Below are 23884 nucleotides of genomic sequence, written 5' to 3'. Positions count from 1 at the left end.
ATCTTAAGGGTCTTTTCCAACCTTAACGATTCTATGATTCTGTGACATGAAAGCATTAATTCAATTGAATTTTCGGTAGGTCTTGTGTTCCTAATCTCTTAAATGCTTATGAAAAATATTTTAAAATTCTTTAAAATTTTTCCAGGTAACTAGTGTATATAATTAATTCTATGTTAATAGTGCTTGTAGACAGCAGCGCACTAGGTGCTATGAGAAGCTATGATGGTAGGTGGTCAAAAAATTTATTGACAGAAAAAGAAGAAAATGTTCTTCCTTTTCTACCGAAGCTGAGGGAAATCATGAGCAAATTAATGGCATACACAGAGTAACATACCCAGGATAAACTTTTAGTAAACATAGAGAAAAATGGAATTGAACTCAGCATAACATCCAAAAGTTTAGATCTTAATTCTGTGATGTGCAAGAAGTGCTGATTAGAATATGAGGCACAGTCAACTTTGGTTCTGTTCCTATGGGTTAGATTTTAATATCAACTTGTTTTGATCTTGCTGTTCCTCAGCAAGACCTCATCTGGGAAGTTGAAGAATGTATTTAAAATTAAGTACCTAAAGTAGGATTAATTTCATAATGAAAATATAGTGGAGCTATTGCTTAACACTATGAAATGCATTTAATTACTTAATCAATTACGACTAAGTTTATTCTGATACGTTTATCTAGTTTTGTTGAGCACTTTGACATCTGTGTGTGAAAGAGCAACCAAAGCTGAAATGTTGTTACTGCTACACTTTGAACATTTCTCCACTAGAGGCTACCATAACACTGCATGATATGCATTCGCAGTGATTTCCCGAAATATTCCTTGTACAGCTACACCCCCAGTGACAACCAAGCAGCTGAATATACTCCTATCTATACAAATTTTTTTCAAGTTCTACTTCTTGATCGTTAATGAAAGTGGAAAACCCGGCTGTGATTTGTTTTCTTACATAGCATCTTACTACTGTTACTCATATCTGTAGTTGTAATTAAGTCTTGTTCAATCAAATTAGGTCGCATGAGAGGTTCCCTGGTTACTCTACAGAAATTAGTTCAGCTGTTTCCAAGTGATACTTCATTGAAGAATGACCTTGGTGTTGGTTACCTCTTGATAGGAGATAACAGCAATGCCAAGAAAGTATATGAAGAGGTGAGTTTCCATTCCAGTGAGGAAAAATATTATTTGCATTCATGTGTTCACTCTAAAGATTGTTTGCTTTAACTTTTTTAGTTGTTAAACATTTTGCATGTCTGGTTTTGAAGGATGATATAGATAGGATTTTTCTTTTCTGTTGCAGTTCTTAAATATCGTCTGATTTTAATTCAGGTTTCCTGATGCTGTCATACTAAATGTTTCCTCATAGACAGAGAAATGCAGATGTTTTTCATATGCTTAATAATATTTGATTTCTTATACCTTCTGGTAGCCAGGTTTGGAATGTATTGACAACACATACAGATGTAATGTAAAGATGTCTTATCTGCAACACATGGAAAGCAGAACTAAGCCTGTTTCTTTCCAGGAACACTGTCTCTAACCATGTGATAAAGTAGTTCAGTACTCAGACAGGTATTTAACCTTTGCATTTTCATGATTTTTGTCTGCAGCCTAAATTCTGTTTTTCTTTCAGGACATTTGTAGTGTGGACAGGTCATTGGATTTATATTCCTGTCTCACACTGTGGTTATCAGGATGGGGCAACTTCACTGCCAGGAAGGGCCACTCTTCTTCTGTGATCTAGAAACCCCGTAACCATCTGGAAACTCTGACAGATGCAGAGCTTGATGCCACTGGTAGAGTACAAGCTGTCAGCACCCAATCAGAGATAGGCTTTTTGATGTTGGCATACTTGTTGCAGTGCTTGTCTAGTACAGGTGTAGTGTGGTAATTGGCTGGTTATGTAGACTGAGGATGAGTCAGCATGATTAGTACCACCTCCTGAGAGTAAAGTCTTGGTTCGCTGCCCCCCACGTCTGGGATTCCGAGGGGATTCTCATCTCAGATGCTTTCTCAAAGAAGAGGAGGACGTTCAACCACATGGTTGGGAGCAGGAGCTGAACCCTCTTTGCTTTGCTGCTTTGGCTACTTTGTAGGTCCTTCCATAAAACATTTCTGTTCAATAATTTTTTGCATGCTGTCAGAATTTCTCAGAGGATTGGAAACATCAGCTTTTAGAGATAGAATATATTAAATGAATCTGCTTCACAAGCTGCAAGGAACTTGGAAAAAAAAAAAAACAAAACCATGCTCCTTTGGGGCAAGATTTCCCTTTGCAATTTTTCAGTATTTTGCTGTGAACAATATAGATGTCAGAATTTCTCATTATCAACAGTTAAAGGATTTTTGTAAATAAATGGAAGAAGGTAATGAGTTTGCTATATAATTACTTTGATATTGAGTTTGATATACTTAAGAACAAGTGTATACTGCTCTGATTAATAACAGATATGCTAAATAAGAACAGGTCTGCTTTTAATATGTTGGTTTCCATGCTTCCATAGACTTTATCCAGTATAGTTACTCTGTTTTGCAGTTCACTAGACGCTGGAGTAGATAGTGATGTTCTGCTCTTGTAAAAGAGCAACAAACAAATCCTTTTTTTAAAAGGAGTTGGATTTATTCTTTTTATGGTTTTGTCCGTGTTCTGGCTATTCCTCAGGTTGAATTCCTATACATTAATGTAAATTATTTTCTTTGTTCTTATCCAAGATAAATTTACATGAAGAATTTTAAGAAAGGAAATGTAGCCAAAGAAACAGGCAAAAGCTCACGTGTACCTGTTTTTATTTTTGGTTATACTGAAGGCTTCTTCCATGATTTTGGGCAGATTGCTTAGGGGCCATATGGTGGACTCTTGAGTGCTTCGCTCAGCTGTTGCAATGCATATTTAAAAAGTGATTGGCATATGGTTTGGAGCTTCTACCATAGGTGCTCACGCTCTGTGTATAGTCAACAAAGAGAGGGGGAAACTGTGAAGAGTGGTTCTGGGAGCCTTCAGGAGGCATCTTACACTTCCCATGATTTTTGAGAAATCCAGGAAACTACTGTAGTATGATTAAATCCTCCTTCTTGCTAGTGGAGGACAAATTAGTCATTTGATAGAAAACGTAAGACAGCACAGACAGAAGCTGTGCGGCACAGTAGACGCCTCCAATATTTATGAATCCTGAGTTCTGGTTCCCACCGTAAGGTTGTTCATACATTTTATTCAAGTGCTCTCTAATGCGGAAGGCATGGGCATCTGGGAAGAGAGAGCAGAGCTGAGGACTCATCCTCAAGAGAACGTACCCCTTGTTTGACTAAGGACTCAGCTTCTGCAGATTGCCCTCTGGGTCCCATTCTTTTCTTTGTGGTTGTCTAACTCCTTGTGTATGTGTACTTGTTCCTGCTCCTCAGGCAAGTTCTCAAGTAGTTAATTTGTGCAGGAGAATCTAGACTCCAAATTTCCAGTTTCCTGGGAATCTGCTAGATCCTTGGGCAATAGGTGCCCATGTCCTCCTTTGCTTCCTGCTATAACATTTTGATCTTAATTCAGTGTTGTCAGTCTGTGTTAGGCATGGGCTGAGCACGCATAGCCAGCTGGACCATTCACAGGCACTGTCCCCTACATTGGGATTACAGTACATGCCATTTCAGACCAAACTAACTGTAGCTGGCATCTTCAAGGAACTGAATGGATGGCCAAATAATCCTAGTGAATGAAAACTTTCTGCTTTACATTTAATAGCCATTTTACTTATTTTCCATTCCAAATTTGTTATGTCTTGGCATTTTTATTTCAAAAGTCTTAAATACGTTATGTTTCTTCTTTTAGCTATAGAAGCAATGTCTATAAACACTGAACTTCAGATCAAGAGTTTTGTACTTACAGCTGTAGTGTGGTATAGTCTAACTGACACAAAATACACTTTTCTAATATTAATTTGCCAGACTTTGGGCTGAACCACAAATGAAAAATGGTGTCTGGCTGGAGAGGATTTCAGTTTTGCTTCTAATACTAAAGCATTTTCTTTTGAACATTACACTTAGTGCCATGGAGACATGACATTAAAAGCAGTCCTAGTAGAATTCAGAAATATTTTTGTTTTCAAAGACCTACAAGTTATGATAAAATACACTGGAAGAGAACTCTGTAAGACTGGTTACTCTACTAATAGCACTTTTTCTGCCTGCCATGCTGAAGTATGTCTGCATGGCTCAGTGCAGTATTATCCACACATGCATAAGCCAGCTCCGATTGAGCTATCGCAGGTACCAAAAGCAGAATATCCACAGTAACACAGTGCTCTGCCCTGGCTAATTAGCTATTGATAGCCCCAGAGGTTAATTTCTGTATTCATGAATAACATTTAATGGGCTATGAGCAGTTTAGTAAAACTTATTTCTAAACATAATTAATATTGCACGCAGCAACCGCAACAGAGTTATACAATTTACATTAAATACTTCCAGTGTCATTTCTGCTGATTGTACCTCTTCGCTTCTCTTTAGGGGCTCTGAATGTAGATCATGCCTTAATGCAACTCAGCATAGTTTAAATGAACTGTAATACAAAAAATTCTATTCTGTCTTAACTAATCAGATAGTTTTATCCTATAGTTAAAGGAACTGTAATGAAATTATATGACTAATAAATATTTCTGTCAGTCATTTTATTTTACCCTGCAGGTGCAGATTCTTGGATCAAAATGATTATACAGAGAATGCTGTAGTCGAAAGCATAAGTTGCATAAGGTGACAGCATATTCTTAGCTAGGGATCAATATGATCCTTACTATGAATTTCCAAGTTCACTTTTTATTCATAATGTGTTGTATTATGACTTCAGACAGATGATTCTCAAATTGATTGTTTCTTCATAGTAGCTATTTTCTGCAAAAAGCAGGGAAATAGCGTTATTTTTAACTCGTAACATTTCATACCCACACTGCGCTGATTTGGGTTTTGCTCAGATGTAGTTTGTATGTAATAAGGTTTGAGAAAGCAGAGGAATTGGCCCAGCGGACTCGTTATGGTTTTGCTTGAAATTATTTTGATTGAAAAATTAGGTTAGACAGTGACTGGAAAAGGCAGAGGGAAACGGCTATAATGTATGCAAAGGTTTTATCCATGGCATAACTTTAGTAGCTTCAAAATTTGATTTAGGCAAGAGAAATCACTGATCTGTCCATCGTTTTGTATGTAGTAGCTGTGCTAGACATTCAGCAGGGGTCAGCCTCTGTAATTCCACTGACTTGCAGGCACTTATGATGATCCTCACAGACTGAGGATCTGTCCTGATGAGACCGTCCACTCTTACTTTAAGGAGAGAAGAGGTGTAACAACAGATTAACTTGACCATGTAATTGATATCTTGTAGAGCTACAAATGATATTGAATATATACATCATAGAAAGGAGGAGCTGGAAAGTAGATGAAGAGTCTCTAATTTTCCCCTTGGCTGAGGCAGACCAAACACACTTAAATTATTTCAGTAATGTTGGAGGTACATGTTTCAGAACTCAGGCCAGCCAGCTTCCACCACCTTTCCCTGAAACACTCTCCTGTACAGTGAGCCTTTCCTACAGCTCTCCCTGTACTCCCTGTACTCTTTCTCTTGCACAGTCCCCATGAAATATCTCTCTCTGGATATTTGCCTATGGGTTTTCCTTTCTTGCAAAATTAAGTCAGGTTACACCTCAGACGTTATCTGAATCTTGCTCAGGATACAAAATCTTTTAGCTTAATTCAGCATGCCAGGTCTTGGTCAAAGAGTGCAGCACACAACTATACAAGAATAACTTATCCATCACCTTCTAGCGTGAAAGCACATTGAATTACTACTGCATTATACCTTGCATTACCATCTGATACCTTTCTCTTGGCCAAGCGTGTGTGAGCTCTTCTAGAGAGTGCTCCATTTCACTGTTGGGCTGAGAATGCCCTTTGTGTTTCCAGGGTTTGCGCAGTGCCACCGTGATGCAACTGTTATTTTACAGCGTCTTTCTAAGTTGTACTTACTGTGTTTCACGGCATAGATTCTTGCCAAGACTAGTTTGCCACCAGTATAAACCTACCTAATTTTAAACTATTTCAGGTATATTTCTACATTATGCTTTCTGTGACTGCGCTGTAGACTTGTTCAAAATCAGCTGCTTTCCTTCAGATTAGCCAAACCTGGGATAGGTAACTTAAGTGTTAATGAATGGTGTTAATTCTGTAATGTAGCATGCTGTAACTTGAGATGGTGGAGGAAAACAGGCAACAAAAAAATAATACAGTTCAGAGATTCCACTTGGATTCATTTTACTTCTGAGACTTTAAAGTTTGGCTTGTAATAGATTTTTCTGGAGAAGCACAAAAGTGAATGGCAAAAAGAAAGTACAGCCAAACCAAGAATTTGTCTGAGACTCAGCAATGGAAGAAAATGTCATTGCATGACTAAATAGTAATATGTGCACAGGTTTGTTAATTTGCATAGATCCATACATGACTGCTTAATTTATTTGCTGTCAAACAGGTTCTAAGCCTAGCTCCAAATGATGGCTTTGCCAAAGTACATTACGGCTTCATCCTGAAGGCAGAAAACAAGATAGCAGAGAGCATACCCTATCTAAAGGTACAACTTTTTTTTTCTCACCTTCAGTAAATACTCTACTTGTGAAAAATAAAATTGGAATGTATAAATCATGTCATGGTAGAAGCATACTAATCACAAATCACAGTTTAAGTTACATGTTGGAGTTTTATTTCTCTGTCACTGCCTATGAACTAGAATAAGCTTGTACATTGAGACTCATCAAGTCTTAAACATGAAGTATTTGTTTTATTAGTGGTTAACCCTAAGTACACAGCTGAGAGTCTCAAATTGTTTTGAGTTTGGCAGTATGCTGCAAACTTAAGGTTTTGTTTAAATGTATATAGTGTCGGGCAAGTGTCCATCTCTGAATAAACCTCTGTCTTGGAGTGACTGACAGAAGAGGCCATGGCAATGTCTTTTTACTGAAGTATAGTATTCATTCAACCTAAGTTCTGGGTTGCCATGGTGGTTATATTTCATAGCCTGTCTCTTGCATAGAATTATCCGCCTATTTACAGTAATCAAATGAACATTTTAGAAGTCCTACTGAAGTTTGTCTCATATATTTCTTTTTTTTTAGGAAGGACTAGAGTCTGGTGATCCCGGCACAAATGATGGACGCTTTTATTTTCATCTGGGTGATGCCTTGCAGAGGATGGGAGACAAAGAGGTACACATTTAACGTGTTCTTGCTTTAAAGTCTACAACTCTGCACTGCAGAATCCAGATAAACTTTTAAGCATGGGCTCAATATTGAAAACATGAGTAGTCCTATTGCAATAACAATCCAGCATATGTGTGTAGAGGTCAAGATGAGCAACATCAAAAATCTGCCGTTGGTGTGACAATACAATCTCTTAGCTTTAGAGCTAACCTAAACTTCTGAAGCGTGCTTGGGGTAGTTTGAAGCGAGGGACCAAACAGTTTTCAAAAATTCAGTGAAGGTGTTTTTAGAATCTGTTTTCTGCTCCTACCACTTACAACAAATTTTTAACCAGTTAAAAAAAAAACCAATTACATGTATATCACTGAATAGAAGTTCTCTCATAGCTCTGTCATAACAGTGTTTTGTAAAGCTCCTTTCTTTCCCAAAGTGACCTTGAGCACCAATAAGTATGTGATAAAAGAAGACCATGAGATGACTGAATGTGTGGACTGAGTAAAGGTATTTGTTCAATAATTAAAGTAGCAAACAGATCAGAAAAGCAGAGATCTGTGCAAAAAATCTGTTGAGGGCCTAACGAAAGCAAACATATGCAACTGAGAACCATAAGTGTTTCCAATGTGTTTATTTAAAAAAATTGTTTTATTTGTTTATTTAAAAACAAATTTAATCTAGAAACCAAATTTAAATGTGTGAATTAGCACTGTTGCCGTGGGATTTTGCTGAAGACTGTTATTAGTAATGAACTTTACTGTGGGTATGAATTTTAAAAACAAGAAAAAAAAACCCACACACAAAAAAAAAACCCAACCCACCCCCCAAAAAACCCCTACTCAGGTTCCTGGATGGGAAATGTGAAAAGAATAAGAATAAAAAAGCATAATGGAACTGCTTTCTAATGAGTTATCCAGTAATAGGTCTGAAATATTGATACCTAAAATACTGTAAAGAATGCTGACCTCTTGGGTATCTTGGCGCAGTCGGTAGGCAGTTCTCCAACATGAACTATATACAGATGGAGTAAAATGAAGCCTATATTGGTGATCTTTCTTAAGCCTAGTTCATCAGGTTAATTTTCTTTTTTTTATGAGAAGTGGAACTTTTATTACAATACCTTATACATACATTGAAATGTAGTGATATCAGTGTTTTTAGATTGTCTTCTCTGAAAGTACAATAAAATATTCTTCCAATCATGTTTTTTTAATATAAAAGTTCATTTACAAGTGAGAATTAGTTGGCCTCATTCTCTGTGTAAACACACATATCATAGAATCATAGAATGTCCTGAGTTGGAAGGAACCCACAAGGAGCATCAAGCCCAACTCCTGTCCCTGCACAGGACAACCCCAAAATTCACACCATGTGTCCGAGGGCGTTGTCCAAGTGCTTCTTGAATATCGTCAGGCTATGACATGCAGCATCTGCTTGTGCGCATACTGTCTCTCTGTCTGACTCTGTCTGTCCTTCTCTCAACAGAAGACCAAAAAGGAAATCCCTGTATGCTTCTGTGGGGTATTCTGCATTGAATGATTGAGCCTGGAGCATCCCATTACAATGTTTGACTAAAGATACCACACAGATGTAATTAACGTATATCATCCCAATCCCCAGGATAATTATGTGTTAATGTTTATGGAGTTAATGGTCAAATCTGCTGTAGAAAAAGTTTTAATCAATGACAAATTAACTTCTTGGCATAGAGAAGACTTTTAAATTTATCACTGGAAAGTCCACTGTTAAGCTAAATTTTTCTCACTGACCTTGCTAGACTTGCTGAACTGCAAGATTTAATCAAGGAACCAGATCAATATTTAAGGAACATGTGAAATTGCTATCACTGAAGGTTTGTTGAAGGGAGATATTCATCTATTAGACCTAAATTAGGAATTATGAATGTGGTCTTGTAAGTGTTAGGGAAACAGCGTTGAGTATGCCCTTTCCAACTATAATTTGATAAAATGCCAGATTGAATTAAAACAAGATAAATTAGAACTGTGGAAGGTATTATAGAACAAAGTGCTGTTCACACAGAATTTATAAACTGAGTGTGTCTCAAACAATTACTTTCCTGGAAAAGTAGCTGTACTGTTGTAGCTGTCCTGAATAGTACAGTGGTCATTATTTAGTCTTTCAGCTGCCAAGATTTGTGTGTTAAAAGAAGGGTTTCTCTTGGAAACTCAGGACTGGAAAGGATGAGCAAGGCAACCTAACCGTACTCAATGCTCAAAACGTCATAGCACAAATCTTCTAATAGATAAGGATTAACAGTATTATACATCGTGATTATAGCTGATGGATCTTAAAGAGCAGTAACATTCATACTCATCAGTCAGTGGCTGAAACAAGTAATTCATCCCCCTTATCATTTGGGCGAACTCCAGACATTGCAAATGAATGCAGGCAGTCAGCATGAATGATCTATTGATATCCCAGTGCTATTACAACTTACATCTTGGGGAACATAAGTTATAAATCATAATGCTTCCATTTCAGAGGCTTAACCAAGATAACATCAAAATTTAAAGATATACTATGTATTACCCAAAGGTAATACGTTTTTTTTTGTTCATGACCCATACACAATTTTACAAAGCTTCTCTAGAGAAAAAAAGAGGGAAGTTATATATGGCCTGCTGTTACCGTCTTCATCCACACTGTTTTTCTGTACTTCAGATAAATACTGTAAGGCAAAATTTATTGCAGCTTCAAGATACTTCAAGAGAGTTATGAAGATCAGAGTACCACATTTTTTAGACGCTGGAAGAAAATTTACAGACTCTCAAAATATGATCTATGGTTACAATGTAGAGACTTCTGTAAAAATTTGAAGACAAAACCACCCAAATTCATTTCATACCTTATATCTGAAATGAAAGATCTCTAAGATGACACCTGGAAATTTTTAAAATAATCCATGACATGAAGAATTTCCAATAGCTTTTTGTTTTCTTGACTGACTGACTGCTAAGACTAAATAAGTCTTAGCAAGTCACACACTGTTCTCGTGGCTGATTTGTAATCCAAAAAAGTTTTGTTTTTCCTTCTAGTTCACTGGTGTCAAGGTAAACATAAAAAATAAGCTGACATGAATTGTTCTTCTAGAGATATGTTTAACTGATCATATGTTTCGCTTTCCATTAGACCCCATACATAAAGTGATTCTTTTTTAGCTTAAGTCCTGTGGTTTTTGTCTCGATAAGTCTTTTGTTTTAGCCTTCATGTCAAATGTGGGCAGATTAATGGACAACTGTCATATACTAGTGAGTTAGAATAGGAGAAATTACTATAATTGAAAAACAAATAACAATTTAAATAGTTAGCATTCTGGCATGGTAGTTTCCCTGAATGACTACTGCAGACAGTGTTCATCTTGTCCAGATGTTGTGGTTTAATCCCAGCTGGCAACTAAGCACCACCCAGCCACTCACTCACTCCCCACTGGTGGGATGGGGTGCGGGAGAGTTTGAAGGGTAAAAGTGATAAAACTCATGGATTGAGATAGACAGTTTAGTAGGTAAAACAAAAAGCCGTGCACATAAGCAAGCAAAAGAAGGAATTCATTCACTACTTCCCATGGGCAGGCAGGTGTTCAGCCATCTCCAGGAAGGCAGGGCTCCATCATGCGTAACGGTTACTTAGGAAGACAAAACGCTGTAACTCCAAACGTCCCCCCCTCTTCCTTCTTCTTCCCTCATCTTTACAGGCTGAGAATGACATCATATGGTATGGAATATCCCTTTGGTTAAGTTGGGGTCAGCTGTCCCAGCTGTGTCCCCTCCCAAGGTCTTGTGCACCCCCAGCCCACTCACTGATGGGGTGAGGAGCAGAAAAGGCCTTGGCTCTGTGTAAGCACTGCTCAGCAATAACAAACACATCACTGTGTTGTCAACACCGTTTTCAGCACAAATACAAAACATAACCCCATACTAGCTACTATGAAGAAAATTAACTCTATCCTAGCCAAAAGAAGCACACCAGATTTTCCATACTCCTGCTGGAAAGAAAAGTCGAGTATTTGGGGTTTTTTGAGGATAACTTGGCAAGGGAAGGTGGCTAATGGCAAGGTGTAACAGGAGCATTATTAACTGGAAGCACAAGGGTGAAATTATAGCCTGTTTTATGTAGAGTGAGATAAGAAGAAATATCAGGTTGGGTGAAGGGATATGGAACACGGTCCAGGTTTGGTTGAGTGACATTTAGGTGGAGGTGAATTGGATAGGTTGCAGGCTTGGGAGGGAGTGAATTTCAAGTGGTGTAGCTAGAGAGAGACTGCACGACTTGAAGTAAAGAGATTTTTGGATGGTTTCTCTTCAAGGGATTGCTGCCTGCTTCAGTCCCTCTGCTCTGGACTTCTTACCTCCTATCTCCCTACTTAGCTGTCACATCTGGGATTTTTTTTGTGTTGTCTAAAATATTCATAGAATCATAGAATCATTAAGGTTCGAAAAGACCTCTAGGATCATCAAGACCAACCGTCAACCCAACACTACCATATCTCCTAAACCATGTCCTGAAGTGCCACATCTACATGTTTGTTGAGCACCACCAGGGATGGTGACTGCACCACCTCTCTGGGCAGTCTGTTCCAATGCCTGACAACTCTTTCAGTGAAGAAATTTTTCCTAACATCCAATCTAAACTGCCCCCAACGCAGCTTTAAGTCATCTCCTATTGTTCTACTGCTAGTGACCTGGGAGAAGAGACCAACACCCACCTAGTACAACCTCCTTTCAGGTAGTTGTAGACAGTGATAAGGTCTCCCCTCAGCCTCCTCTTCTCCAGACTAAATGACGCCAGTTCCCTCAAGCTATCCTCAAAAGACTTGTTCTCCAGAGCCTTCACCAGCTTCGTTGCCCTTCTCTGGACACGCTCCAGCAACTCAATGTAGCTGTAGCAGCAATGCTGGACAGGACGGAGGCAGCTGCATGTAGCCTTCATCACGGTGCAATTCATTCTGGATCTTTTTTCCTAAGTGTCCTATTTTCTTCCTTTGCAGGGCATTGTTTTGCTGTTATATAGTGGTAAAGCAAATTGTGGAAAGGGAGAGTAAGACAAACAAGGGTCTGGTATTAAGCTCAGTAGGTTTCTACCATGTCAAATAAAGGGAAGGGACAAGAAAAATTAGTAGCATCAGCTAAATTCTAGTGTGGCAACAAATATTTGAAGAAAGTGAAGTGCATATATGTATTAGGTAATTATGTAACAGTTTAGATCCATAAACTCAGCACTGTTTTCATTACCACAGCATCTCCATTGGCAGCAGAAGGCAGTCATCTTTAATTCATAGGCAGAGAATTGAAACAGAGAGAAAACAAGGTTGTCGAAGATGACAGACAATTGGATCTCCCAAGTCCAAGGACAGCATCTAGATTACTGACCAATATTTGATATGAATGGTTGTGAGAAGATTATCCAATTTTGCTAATGTTGGATTGGACAGCCTTGGCCAACTGAACTATTTTGGGATTGCTAGTTGGGGTTTTTTGGGTTTGTTTTGGTTTATTTCCTTGAAGTGTTCGTTATTACATTACATTAGAAGAATAACCCAGGCATCAAAAGAAGACAGTCTATTACCTTACCAAAAAAACACAAGTGTTTTTTTTTCTGTGGGAGCTTGGCTGATATGAATTTGGTTGTTAACAACCACAATCTTTTAGGCATACAAGTGGTATGAACTTGGATACCAAAGAGGTCATTTTGCATCAGTTTGGCAGCGCTCCCTCTACAACGTCAAGGGACTAAAAGCTCAACCTTGGTGGACAGCAAGGGAAACTGGTTACACAGAACTGGTGAAGGTAAGGCAGTTTGTTTCTGTATAATTTGGCTTTATTTTTTTAATAACAACTCTAATCTAAGGTATTAAGCAGAGAAAATTCTGATTTATGAAGTCTGAATCACTGCCTGTAAATATCAGACACCAATCTTAGATTGAACACACGATTTAACTAAGTTACTATAAAAGGAGCTCAAGCATTTTCAAAATTGAGTACGGAGACAGAATGTCTGAAATTATTAATAAATACAAAAATTGCACGGTAGACAACCATAATGTCTCAAGTGCAAAATCACAGCAAACTTTGGTATGTCTGGGACACCCATTGTGCATTTTTAATTAGTCAGGAAAGACTGTGTCCCTCATCCTTTGTGTAATATTTGGTGACTTCTTTGGAAGCTTTTAATGGCATAAGAGAAACAAGTGTAGACTCCCAGAAATGGAACTCCCAGTAATGGATTTAGCAAAAGATAACAGCACAGAATTTAAGTTCTTTAAAGTTCTTTTTTTATTTAATGCAAGATGTCTGGTTATTATTAATAATAATAGTTTGTGTTTCCAAAATAGCATAAATTTTAATAATTTTAATCATAATTCCTAAAAATAAAAAAAAAGACAGGAGGAGAACCATTTTGTCCTGTACGTTTTAATTATTGGTATGAGTTTAGCAAAATTTTTCTGCACAAATAATTTAAAATCATAAAAGTTTGTTTGCAAGATCATTGAAGATATTGGTTGTATTAATTTCTGAAATATTCCAACTTCTGTACAACTTTTAGTTAAAAAAAAAAATCCGTATTATTTCACCATTCTGCAGAGCAAAAACCAGTCAGCAGTTATTTCTTACTGCTTCATCTCATTATGTTCCTCGTATCTCTGGGGGGGATGTGTAGGAAATGCTACCAAATTCCAATGATAGAATTTGACATGGGAAGCTGCTGCATGGAGGGCAAAGCCCTGGAGGCCCTGACTCTCTTCCCTGTGTTTCACCCCTTGTTAAATACGAACAAGTTATTTTCAATATCTTGGTAGCTTAACAATGCTGAAGATCTATTTGTGGCTAACTGGGACAGTGCTAACGCCAGATTGGCAGCATTTTTTGATTGATTCTACTAATCAGTACAGCTGTGATCAGTAGCGTCTTATAGCACAGACCTGGCTTGATTTTTGTTGTAAAGGGTCTTGTGGTTTCTTGCTTTTTCCATAGAAAACCTGAAGAAGGAAAAAAAATTCCCTTTTTTTGGTATTCCCAGTTTAATAGTTTTCTTCAGAGGGGTGTTCAGCTCACCTAACTGGAGCCATACAGACATGAGGCTTATTGTCCAAGCTACTGGTCTAGCTTACAGGTCAAAAAAGAGGTATTTCCAGAAGGTGAATAATTTTTACTGTGTTAAATAACTATCTAAGGATGGCATCTCTCCCTTTCTGGTGTTAACTTTCCTGCTGCTTTACTAAAAAGAGAAGCCCAGACAACTAATTTAGCCCTGATGTTTGACGGCCTGATGGGTAAGATTAAAGACAATCTCTCACTTTATTTACTTTACTATACCCTACTTGCCTGGATATCTTAAGGAAGAGGGGTATTTTTTAGTTTCTTTTAAAAAGGAAAAAAAAATGACTGCAGATATCTCAAGAACACTTAACAGGATGTGTATTATGGTGGTAAATCCTGGGGAATGCTACTGTGCCAAAGGGAAGTGGATCTTAGCATCTTTCTAGCAGCGGCTCACTAATGCTTAAGGTTGAAAGAATAGGAAAGGGCACCTGATTTCTCAGGGAGCAGAAAACATAAGCCTTTAAATTAGGAAGAGTATGTCCAAGTGATTTATGTAGAAATGTTCTTGTAATGTTTCTGATCTACAGTATTTCAGGCCTTTGGATTTGAAGCTTCAAGAAACCCTTTCTTGTTTGAGCTCAGCTAAAAGGAAACCTTACTTTTATCTTTGAAAATCTGTACTCCTGCCTTGGGGTGATTAACTTTCCATGGACTGTCTTACTGAGTCATTGCATCATTCTCTGGTACCTTTTGTAGAACCTCAGTACAGCATTATTTTTCTATTCTGGTGCTAATTTAAAAAAATAATAAAAGAGGTACAATGCTGTTGGATCCTAGAGACTTTTCACCAGTCGGAAACTAATACATAGATAACTTTGTCCTTATGTTGTGTCTGTTGACTTTTGGAAAGGACCCAGAGGATGCTTTCTAATAATGTACTATAGTGAATAGCTGACTGATTGAAGTAGGTCTTGTATTGTCAGTTTTCTCTGATGACTTAGATTTTATTAATTAAAAATTTAAAGTGCAGCAAGAAAAGCACAGGAAGAGAATGAAAGTACAGGCAACAGCACATACCCATAACATTTTCTGTAGAGTGACAGCTAGGGCTTAATGGCTTAGCTAATAATAGCTAAACATTCATATTTAATGGAGAAACTAAAATGACATATGCATTTAAAGTGTGGCTGGATGCTTTAAGGGTAGCCTTGTGTTGAAAAGAGCAGAGATTATGTGTACGCATGCTGCTGATGTTCAGGCTCTCTGGGTGACCAAATGGGTGGCAAGGAATCTGTTTTGAAAGGTTTAAAATATTGCCCTTTACTTGGAGGTCATCAGCATTCCCCAGCAGAGACACGGTAACTGATCCTGAATACTCTCCTACTCTGTTTCAGTAACAAAGTGAAATAGATTGGAGTCTTCACCATGATTTTATTTTATAGTCCAATGAATTACAGTGGACTTGTGGTCAGTAGCTATACCTCACATAAGGGGTAGTAACCTCTTAATCTCTGCCTGTGTCATTTACGACCATCCATTTGAAAGGGTTTGACAGCACAGAATAAGGATTCTTTTAAAATAAGTCACACATAAAAATTAACCAATATTAAGAAATCCCTATTTAAATATAGTAATGTCTTTGCCAATAAAATCTACACTATTGCCAGATGTAAAGGAACTGTAAACTTCTATTATTGTTAGGAACTGTATTTAAAAAGCCATATGGAGGTTTATGGGAATCAGCTGCTAGGAAACAAGTACATATGCTCCCAATGCTGTTCACCACCTGAGTCTTCACTTGAAGTCAGGATATTGCACCAAATATAGTATGAATTTGTTTTTCTAACCTGAGGCTTGAATCCCTAAATATTATGGAGCATAAGCATACTTCACTTTTTTCTGTAGATACCAGCTCTTGGATCGAGAGCCTTAAGCCCAAGTCCTGGACTTAGTCAATATGTGTTAATGTTGTTTTGCATTCTTACCATTCAAGGTATGCCGAAGAGTCTGTAAAATCAGGGACATCAAGGCTGAGCTGTGTTTGAACTCCTATAACACAGCTTCCTTTCTACACAGGAGTTGCCTATTACTCATAGTAAAGCACTGTCAGTATCTTTTATAGATGGGGTCCAGGTTTTCAGGAGTGTAGAGATGCTGTTGATTTCAGTGCATTTCTAAAACCATTGAGGAGCTAGTTCAAAATCAAAGATGTGTATTCAAATCACTTCATATCCCATATGTTAGGGAAGGAGTCTTTTAAAAGGCAAGGACAAACACACACCTTTGGAGGTTAACTTTAAGCCTGTGGCACTTGGGAAGGATTAGAGGTGACAAAGCAGATGTTGCCTGCAACTCCTTGGACCACCAGTGCTCTTCGTGCATCATCTTGTCTGCATGGATGAATGTTCCCTCTTACCTTGTAATGTCTTTGAAAGTTTTCCAGTTTTGTTGATCTGTATCACTTTAATTAGAGGCCCGTGTAAATTTAAAGTTATTCTTTTCTTTCTCTTCTTCAGCTGGTGCAAAATCAGGTACTCCAGCTGTTATTTCCTTTTGTCAGTATCATAGCGCTGCATCGGTAACAGCACTGTTCCCATATTCATCTCTGATCAGATGGAAATGTTCAGTCTTGTTTTGTACTCTGCATTTTGGAAAAGTCAGTTTTCCAAAGATATTCTGAGAAACATTTCTACTTAATGTTAACTGTTAAACGAGTGTTGTGGAAACCCATCAGTGGGAGAGAGTAAGGTGAATGCACCAGGAATAATGATAAGTTAATGATGGATGAGAGAGGAAATAATTTGCTAGGAAGAAGAAGAGGGAACTGTAATTAAAAAAGTGAAATCTTAACTTTCATAGGTCTTAGCCTACCCCAAAATGTTCTAGTGGGAGAAAGTCACTGTATTATAGGCAGCATGTTCTAGCCATGGCTTGCTGAGCCTTTTATGATATCTCAACATATTCTGAGTGATCAGCTTGTCATTCGGTTGAAAAAACTCAAGTGGAAAATGCAACTGTTTAATTTAAATGGGGAAGGCTAATAACCATATGAGGTTTCAAGGCTAAAAAGGGGCAGTTATATCACCTAGTCTCAGAGACTTTTGAGTTTTACTCAGCTTTACACATCACATAAAGAGGTGGTGTGGGAACACGCCTTAGCCTGTTTTCGGTATGAAATCGATTGAAAATGTCTTACGGAAATGCTTTGTTCAAGAGCAAAAAGGAAAAATGAAAGCTATTCACCCAAAACAAGGTTCAGTGAGTAAAGTAAGCAGCTGGGAGATGGAAGTCACTTTTATCCAGGTTCATTGTTACACTGTGGGGTTTTCATTTATATTGCTATAACATTAAAATGACTTACTGGTAGAATAAAAGGTTTTCTGATCTATCTGATTTTGACAAATATAATGTCCTAAGGCAGCACAGAACAGAATTTTTAATTCTACAATCTTGTAGTTTTGGTATGTATGAAGTACAAGGTGCTTACACATTTTTAATAGTTATGTCCATAAATCATCACCTGGCATTTCAAGTCTTATTTGATCTTTTTCAATAGCATCAGCATGTACAAGCAAATCTTTGCAAACCTTTTTGAAGGTTTAAATCATAACTGTCAACTTAAGTGGCCTGTTTACATTTGGACTCTTTGAATCATGATGTTCTGCCAACACCTGGACTTCCCAGGTTATGTGAGAGGTTTTCTAGTCACAGGAGTGCTTCCAGGTAACATGTGCTGTCTTTAAGAAGATCAATACTCTTCCTAGTTTGCAGTACAAAATGATCTGTTAAAGAGCCCTTAGGCCAGTCAAAAATCAAGTCAAAGTGAGGTCTAGTCTGCAAAGAGGCTAGGGATTATTGAAATTTTATGATCCAAATGTAATTGAATTTGAGGAATGCTGTGAAAGTCGTTTTTCCTGCCTTAACGTGTCAGAAGGGAATTGAATGTAAAGAAACTTGATAATGGTGATGAACACTTTTTTTAGTGCTTTTAAATTTTAAAAAAAGTTAATAATGGTAGGGAAAGATAGAAACAGTACTAAAGCCAAATGCGATAAGTTCTCAGTGCAGTAACATGGCTCTTTAAATAGTCTTTAGAAAAAAACTGGAAGCTAATTCGGGATGAGGGGCTTGCTGCAATGGATAAAAAAAGAAACCTTTTCCTGCCTGAAGATGAGAATCTACGCGAGAAAGGAGACTGGAGCCAGTTTACCTTATGGCAACAAGGTAAAACATTTTGTATTTCTTCTCTTTCCTCAATTTCACTTTCTCAGATTAATATAGTGTAATAAGGAGTAGCAACACAGCTTTTTCCAGAACTGTTTTTGTAATCACTGAACCTGCAGAAGGAAAGGAGCTAATAAAATAGTGTCTGGGACCCCTACAACAGTGAACAAGGGTTCTTTATTCTAAACCGTGTTGTCCCCAAGCACTTCTAAAATCTCTTGAGGGTAATAGTTCTCTTCTGGCAAGGCTGCCAACATTATGCATGGTAATGCATAGCACAGATCAGCCTGAGGGATGATAGTAACATGGGAGAAGGTGCGTCTTCAATATTGCATTGTCAGCTAGGTGAGATCTATCATTCAGAAATGGTATGAGCAAAAGAATATGAGCTTTAATAAACTTGCTGCGTTGTCCCTGAGCTCTGCAGTGGGAGGCCCAACTACTGGAATGACCATAAATCCTTATAAGACTCTGCATATGAAACGGTACTGTAAAATAAAATATTAAAAACAGCTTATATCAGAATGTAATCTGGGTTGAAATGGTATGATGGTGGTGGCATTTTTCATCTTGTTTTTCTATGTAGCCTCATTAATGATTATACTTTTACACTCATGTTTAAAAAGTGGCAGAAAAGCCTGCTCTTCACAAATAGTTTAAAAAAAAAAAGACATTGCAGGCTGTTCTGATATTACAATGTGTTGCTATTTCTGTTTCATAATCTGCAAAATGGGAATAATAATATTTACCTGTCTTTCAGTGTCAGCTGTTTGACAGCTTTGTTGCTCTTCTGCAGAGCAGAAAACAAGGAACCGTTTGTTCATTGCTCTTACCAATGCTCTGTCTATTATTTTCACTAGGAAGGAAAAATGAGAATGCTTGTAAAAGTGTTCCAAAAACATGCACTTTATTGGAAAGATTCCCAGAAGCTACTGGCTGCAGAAGAGGGCAGGTATCTGGCAAATTTCTTCTTTTTTTTCAAATTCCTAATGCTGGGAGCAGGTGATTTTGAGGAATGTGTGTAGAAGGATGCATGACCTTGATATATTTAATGATGCCTCAAGCACACAATGAAGTTAACAGTAAAAAATATGACCAAAACAGATCTATCCCAGAAAGCACATTCTCTTTGAGCGCTACTATTTGGTCATCATTTTTTAGCAGCCCACATGTTATCACCACAATATCATTTGCAGAAACATTATATATTCACAGCTATAGCTGTAGTAATGTGTTTTGAACACACAAGATAATCTGAAAAATGGTGCTTTAGAAGTCTTAAGTTTTACATCCAATATTAGGGGATGTGTGGGACAATTTTGGTCTTATGCTAGCCATGCCTCAGACTCTTACTGGTAAATTAAATTTAAAATATCACCTAATCTCTGTTACATACTGAAGCACTTGGAAGCAACAGGAACAAACGGGAAATTAGGAATTCTGTGGCAGATAGGCCATGTGAATGCTTTGGGCACCCCATGTGTTGACAAAGATAAAAGAAATGTAAAATAATCAACTACCTGCTCAGTGCTGCTGAGAAACTGTGTAGAACAATAGCAAGTGATCATGTTTTTAAAAATTATATCATTCTTCTTTAAAATAGCAGGAAACTAGAAGTAGCACAGGTAGTTTTAATTCTGGGCATTTCATAACTCTGCAGAGTTTTACATTACAACCGTAGTATAACTCATTGGTAGTTCAGAACTATTTATATATAGCACTTGAGTACACCGAATACATATAATTCATAGGCATATCTAGACTGATCTGTGTGGGCAGATAACAACCATAACAGTAATCATGCTGCAGTGCTGGTATATTAGCACTAAAAAAATGTTTCCCTGGGATATTAGTAACTATCCTGCATAGCCACTTATTTGCGTTGCGTTAGGGTCTGACAGGGCAATCAAGTTAATGTATCTTGGTGTAGCAGAGATTGTGGGTTTGGAGCATCTGTGTTCACCACGGCCACTGGAGCTTGTCACTTGCTGTCATGAGAAACTGCTGGTAAGCTGAAACCTCAGGTAGTGGGAATGGCTAAGGCATTAGACACACAGTGTCTTCTGCTGATTTTGTTACAGTTGGAGAGCAAGGAATTAGCAATTAAATACTAAGATTTATCAAAGTTACCCTATCCGAGCCTGATGTGCTGATTTCTCAGTTGAAAAGACACTTCTCACCACTGTCATGTGTTCACACTTCCTGTTCATTGCATTGTTGTAGAATAACAGGTTGAGGTGGGAAGAGACGTCTGGAGATTACCTAGTCCAACCCCTTGCTGAAAGCATGATGAACTACAGCAAGTTGCTGTGTCCAGTCAGGTTTTGAATGCCTGAGGATAGAGGCTCTATGGCCTCTTTGGGCAGCCTCTTCCAGTGTATAGTAAAAAAGTTTTTTCTTATGTTTAAATGGAATTTCCTGTATTTCAATGTGTCCATTGCCTGTGCCATTCACTGGATACTGTTGAGAAGATCCTGCCTCCATCTTCTTCACTCCTCCCATCAGGTATCTATATACATGGATAAGATCCCCCTGAGCATTCTCTCCTCCAGGCTGAGAAGTCCCAGCACTCTCAGCTTCCCCTTGTATGTCAGATGCTCCAATCCCTTGATCACCTTTACAGCCCTTCACTAGGCTTGCTCCAGTATGTCCATGTCTCTCGTAGTAGGTTGCACAGAATTGGACCCAGCACTTGAGATGTCTTACCAACTCTGAGTGGAGGGGAAGGGTCACCTCACTCAGCCTGCTGCTAAAGCTCTCCCTAATGCAGCCCTGGAGGCTGTTGGTCGTCTTTGCTGCAAGGGCACATTGCCGGCTCATGTTGAAATTGTTGTCTGTGAGGACCCCATGGTCTTTTCCTGGGAAGTTGCTTTCCAGACAGCTGTCCATCAGCTTGTACATGGGGTTATTCCTCCACACTGCAGAACTTTGCACTTCTCTTTGTTGAACATAAGATTCCTGTTTGCTCCTTTCTCCAGCCTGCCAAGGTCCCTGTGAATGACACTACATATATTTTGCTGCATCAGCCATTCCTCTCCAGTTTTCCATCATCTGCAAACTTGATGAGGGGGATGCACTCTGTCTCATCATCTGAGTAATTTGTAAAGCTGTAAACAGTGTTGGACCTAGTATTGAGCCCTGGGTACACCTCTGATGAGTGTCCCCCAGCTCAACTTTGTGCCTCTGATCACAACTCATTGAGCCTGGCTAAGCTGCCAGTTTTCAGTCTACCTCACTGTCAACTTCCCTAGTTTCTATTTTGTGTTTGTCAATGAGGATGTTTATGGCAGACGGTGTTGAAAGTCTTACTAAAATTGAGATAAACATTCACTAATCTCCCCATATCCACCAAGCTAGACATCTCACCACAGAAAGCTGGTTAAGTACAATTTCCCCTTCATAAATCCATGCTGACTGCTCCCAGAGTCAGCATGGGACTCTCTTCCTTCATGTGTTTGGAAACAGTTGTCAGGATTATTTGTTCTGTCACGTTCCCAGGGACTGAGGTGAGGCTGACGAGCCTGTAGCCAAGATATGTATGTATAGATATATAGAGACATTTATATGAAAACACACACACATATATTGTCATATATATATATCTCTAAAAATATATATATATGAAAAATCCTCAGATCCTCCTTCTTGAAGATAGGAGCAACATTTGCTTTCTACCAGTCCTCAGGGACTTCTACTGGTTGCCATGACCTTTCAAACATTGAGTGTGGATTCACAACATCATCCAGCTCCCTCAGCATTCATGAGTGGATTCCATCAGGACCCATGGACCACTTTGTTGAGTTTGCTTAAATGTTCCCTAACTGGATCCTTCTCCACTGAGGGTAAGTTGTCTTTGCTCTGGTCTTTTCCACGGGTCTCAGGTGCCTGGGATTCCTGAAGGTCAGTAAAGATTGAGGCAAAGAAGGCATGTAGTGCCTCAGCCTTTCCCTTGTCCTTTGTCACCAGATCTCCTGCCACATTTAGCAGCAGGCCCACATTTTTCCCTAGACTTCCTTTTACTGCTGATGTATTTGTGGAAGCCTTTCTTGCTGCCCTTTACTTCCATCTCCAGATTCAACACCAGGAGAGCTTTGACTTTCCTAACCTCATTCCTGCATACTCAAGAGTGTGTCTCTACAGTCTTCCCAGGTGACCTGACCCTGCTTCTACCTCTTGTATACTTCCTTTTTCTGTTTGAGTTTTGTCTGGGACTCCATGCTTCCTGCACATAGGGATGAACTGTTCTTGAGCTTGGACAAGGTGATCCTTGAAAATCAACCAGCTGTCCTAGACCCCTCTTCTCTCCAGCACTGTATCTCATGGAATTTTTTTTTCCCAGCAGATCCCTGAATAAGCCGAAGTCTGTTCTCCTGAAGCTATGGGTAGTAATCCTGCTTTTTGCCTGTCTTCCTCCTCTTGTGATCCTGAACTTCACCATTCCATGGTTGCTCCAGCCAAGGCTGACAGTGACCTTTACAACCCTGTTGTCATCTGGGAGGGCTTGGTCAGTCTGGCTAACACAGGCCTTGTGTCTCCTGTGGTCCATCCTTTTCAATGATAGCTGTCTGTAAGTCTTTCCATTGGCAAGAAGGTATTTTTCTGATCATAGATAGGAGATAATTATTTTCAGGTTGAAATATGAATAGTGAACAAAATAAAAAATATGCACGTTTACACACACACACACCCCCAAGGCATCTTTTTTGTAGTATCAAATGCTTTTAGGATGTCAAAAAGTGCAGTTGTTGCAGAGACTCAAACAGTGACATTGGACTTTTGGCCCTCATCAAGGGTGGAACATAATAGAGTCCTTAATTCCTAGCACTATGGTTGTGAAGCTGAACGTGTTGAAGGCCTGCCTCTCTTTTCTTACAGATCAAATATTCTATTATGCACCCGGGGACTCATGTCTGGCCCCACACAGGGCCCACCAATTGTCGGCTAAGGATGCATTTGGGCTTGGTGATACCTAAGGAAGGCTGCAGAATTCGGTGTGCCCAAGAGAACAGGTATGGTTTGGGGTTCTTGGGGGTTTTCTTGACCTTCCTCAAGGCTGCAAAAGAGATGGAACTGCATGTAATAAAAAAATAAAATTAAAAAAAAACAAAAGGTGTTTTACTGATCAGGAGGTGTAATATGTTTCGTTAAACAGGCAATTTACACCCTAACTCTTGGTATGAACGTATAAATATAATCTGTCAAAGAATGCCAAAAGAATCATAGAATCATAGAATCGTTAAGGTTGGAAAAGACTCTTAAGATCATCGAGTCCAACAGCTAACCTATCACTGCCAAGTCCACCACTAAACTATACCCTCAAGCACCACATCTACCCTTCTTTTAAATACCTCCAGGGATGGAGACTCAACCACTTTCCTGGGCAT

At 38.6% G+C, this 23884-nt stretch overlaps 1 protein-coding gene across 6 annotated transcripts in view; it reads left to right on the top strand.

Moving 5' to 3' along the window:
• Positions 1-23884, top strand: part of ASPH (aspartate beta-hydroxylase) — a 118019-nt gene that overhangs the window by 83165 nt on the left and 10970 nt on the right. For all 6 annotated transcript variants that reach the window (XM_075085104.1, XM_075085103.1, XM_075085101.1 and 3 more), the window contains 7 exons: positions 1014-1150; positions 6501-6599; positions 7141-7230; positions 12885-13022; positions 18365-18500; positions 19361-19452; positions 23376-23509. In XM_075085104.1, coding sequence (XP_074941205.1) covers positions 1014-1150; positions 6501-6599; positions 7141-7230; positions 12885-13022; positions 18365-18500; positions 19361-19452; positions 23376-23509 — 826 coding nt within the window. The remainder of the gene's footprint in view (positions 1-1013; positions 1151-6500; positions 6600-7140; positions 7231-12884; positions 13023-18364; positions 18501-19360; positions 19453-23375; positions 23510-23884) is intronic.

This window comes from Phalacrocorax aristotelis, chromosome 2 (genome assembly GCF_949628215.1).
Source record: "Phalacrocorax aristotelis chromosome 2, bGulAri2.1, whole genome shotgun sequence".
Classification (NCBI taxonomy): domain Eukaryota; kingdom Metazoa; phylum Chordata; class Aves; order Suliformes; family Phalacrocoracidae; genus Phalacrocorax; species Phalacrocorax aristotelis.
Note: the sequence above shows the minus strand (reverse complement) of the source record. Positions and strands in the feature narration are given on the sequence as shown.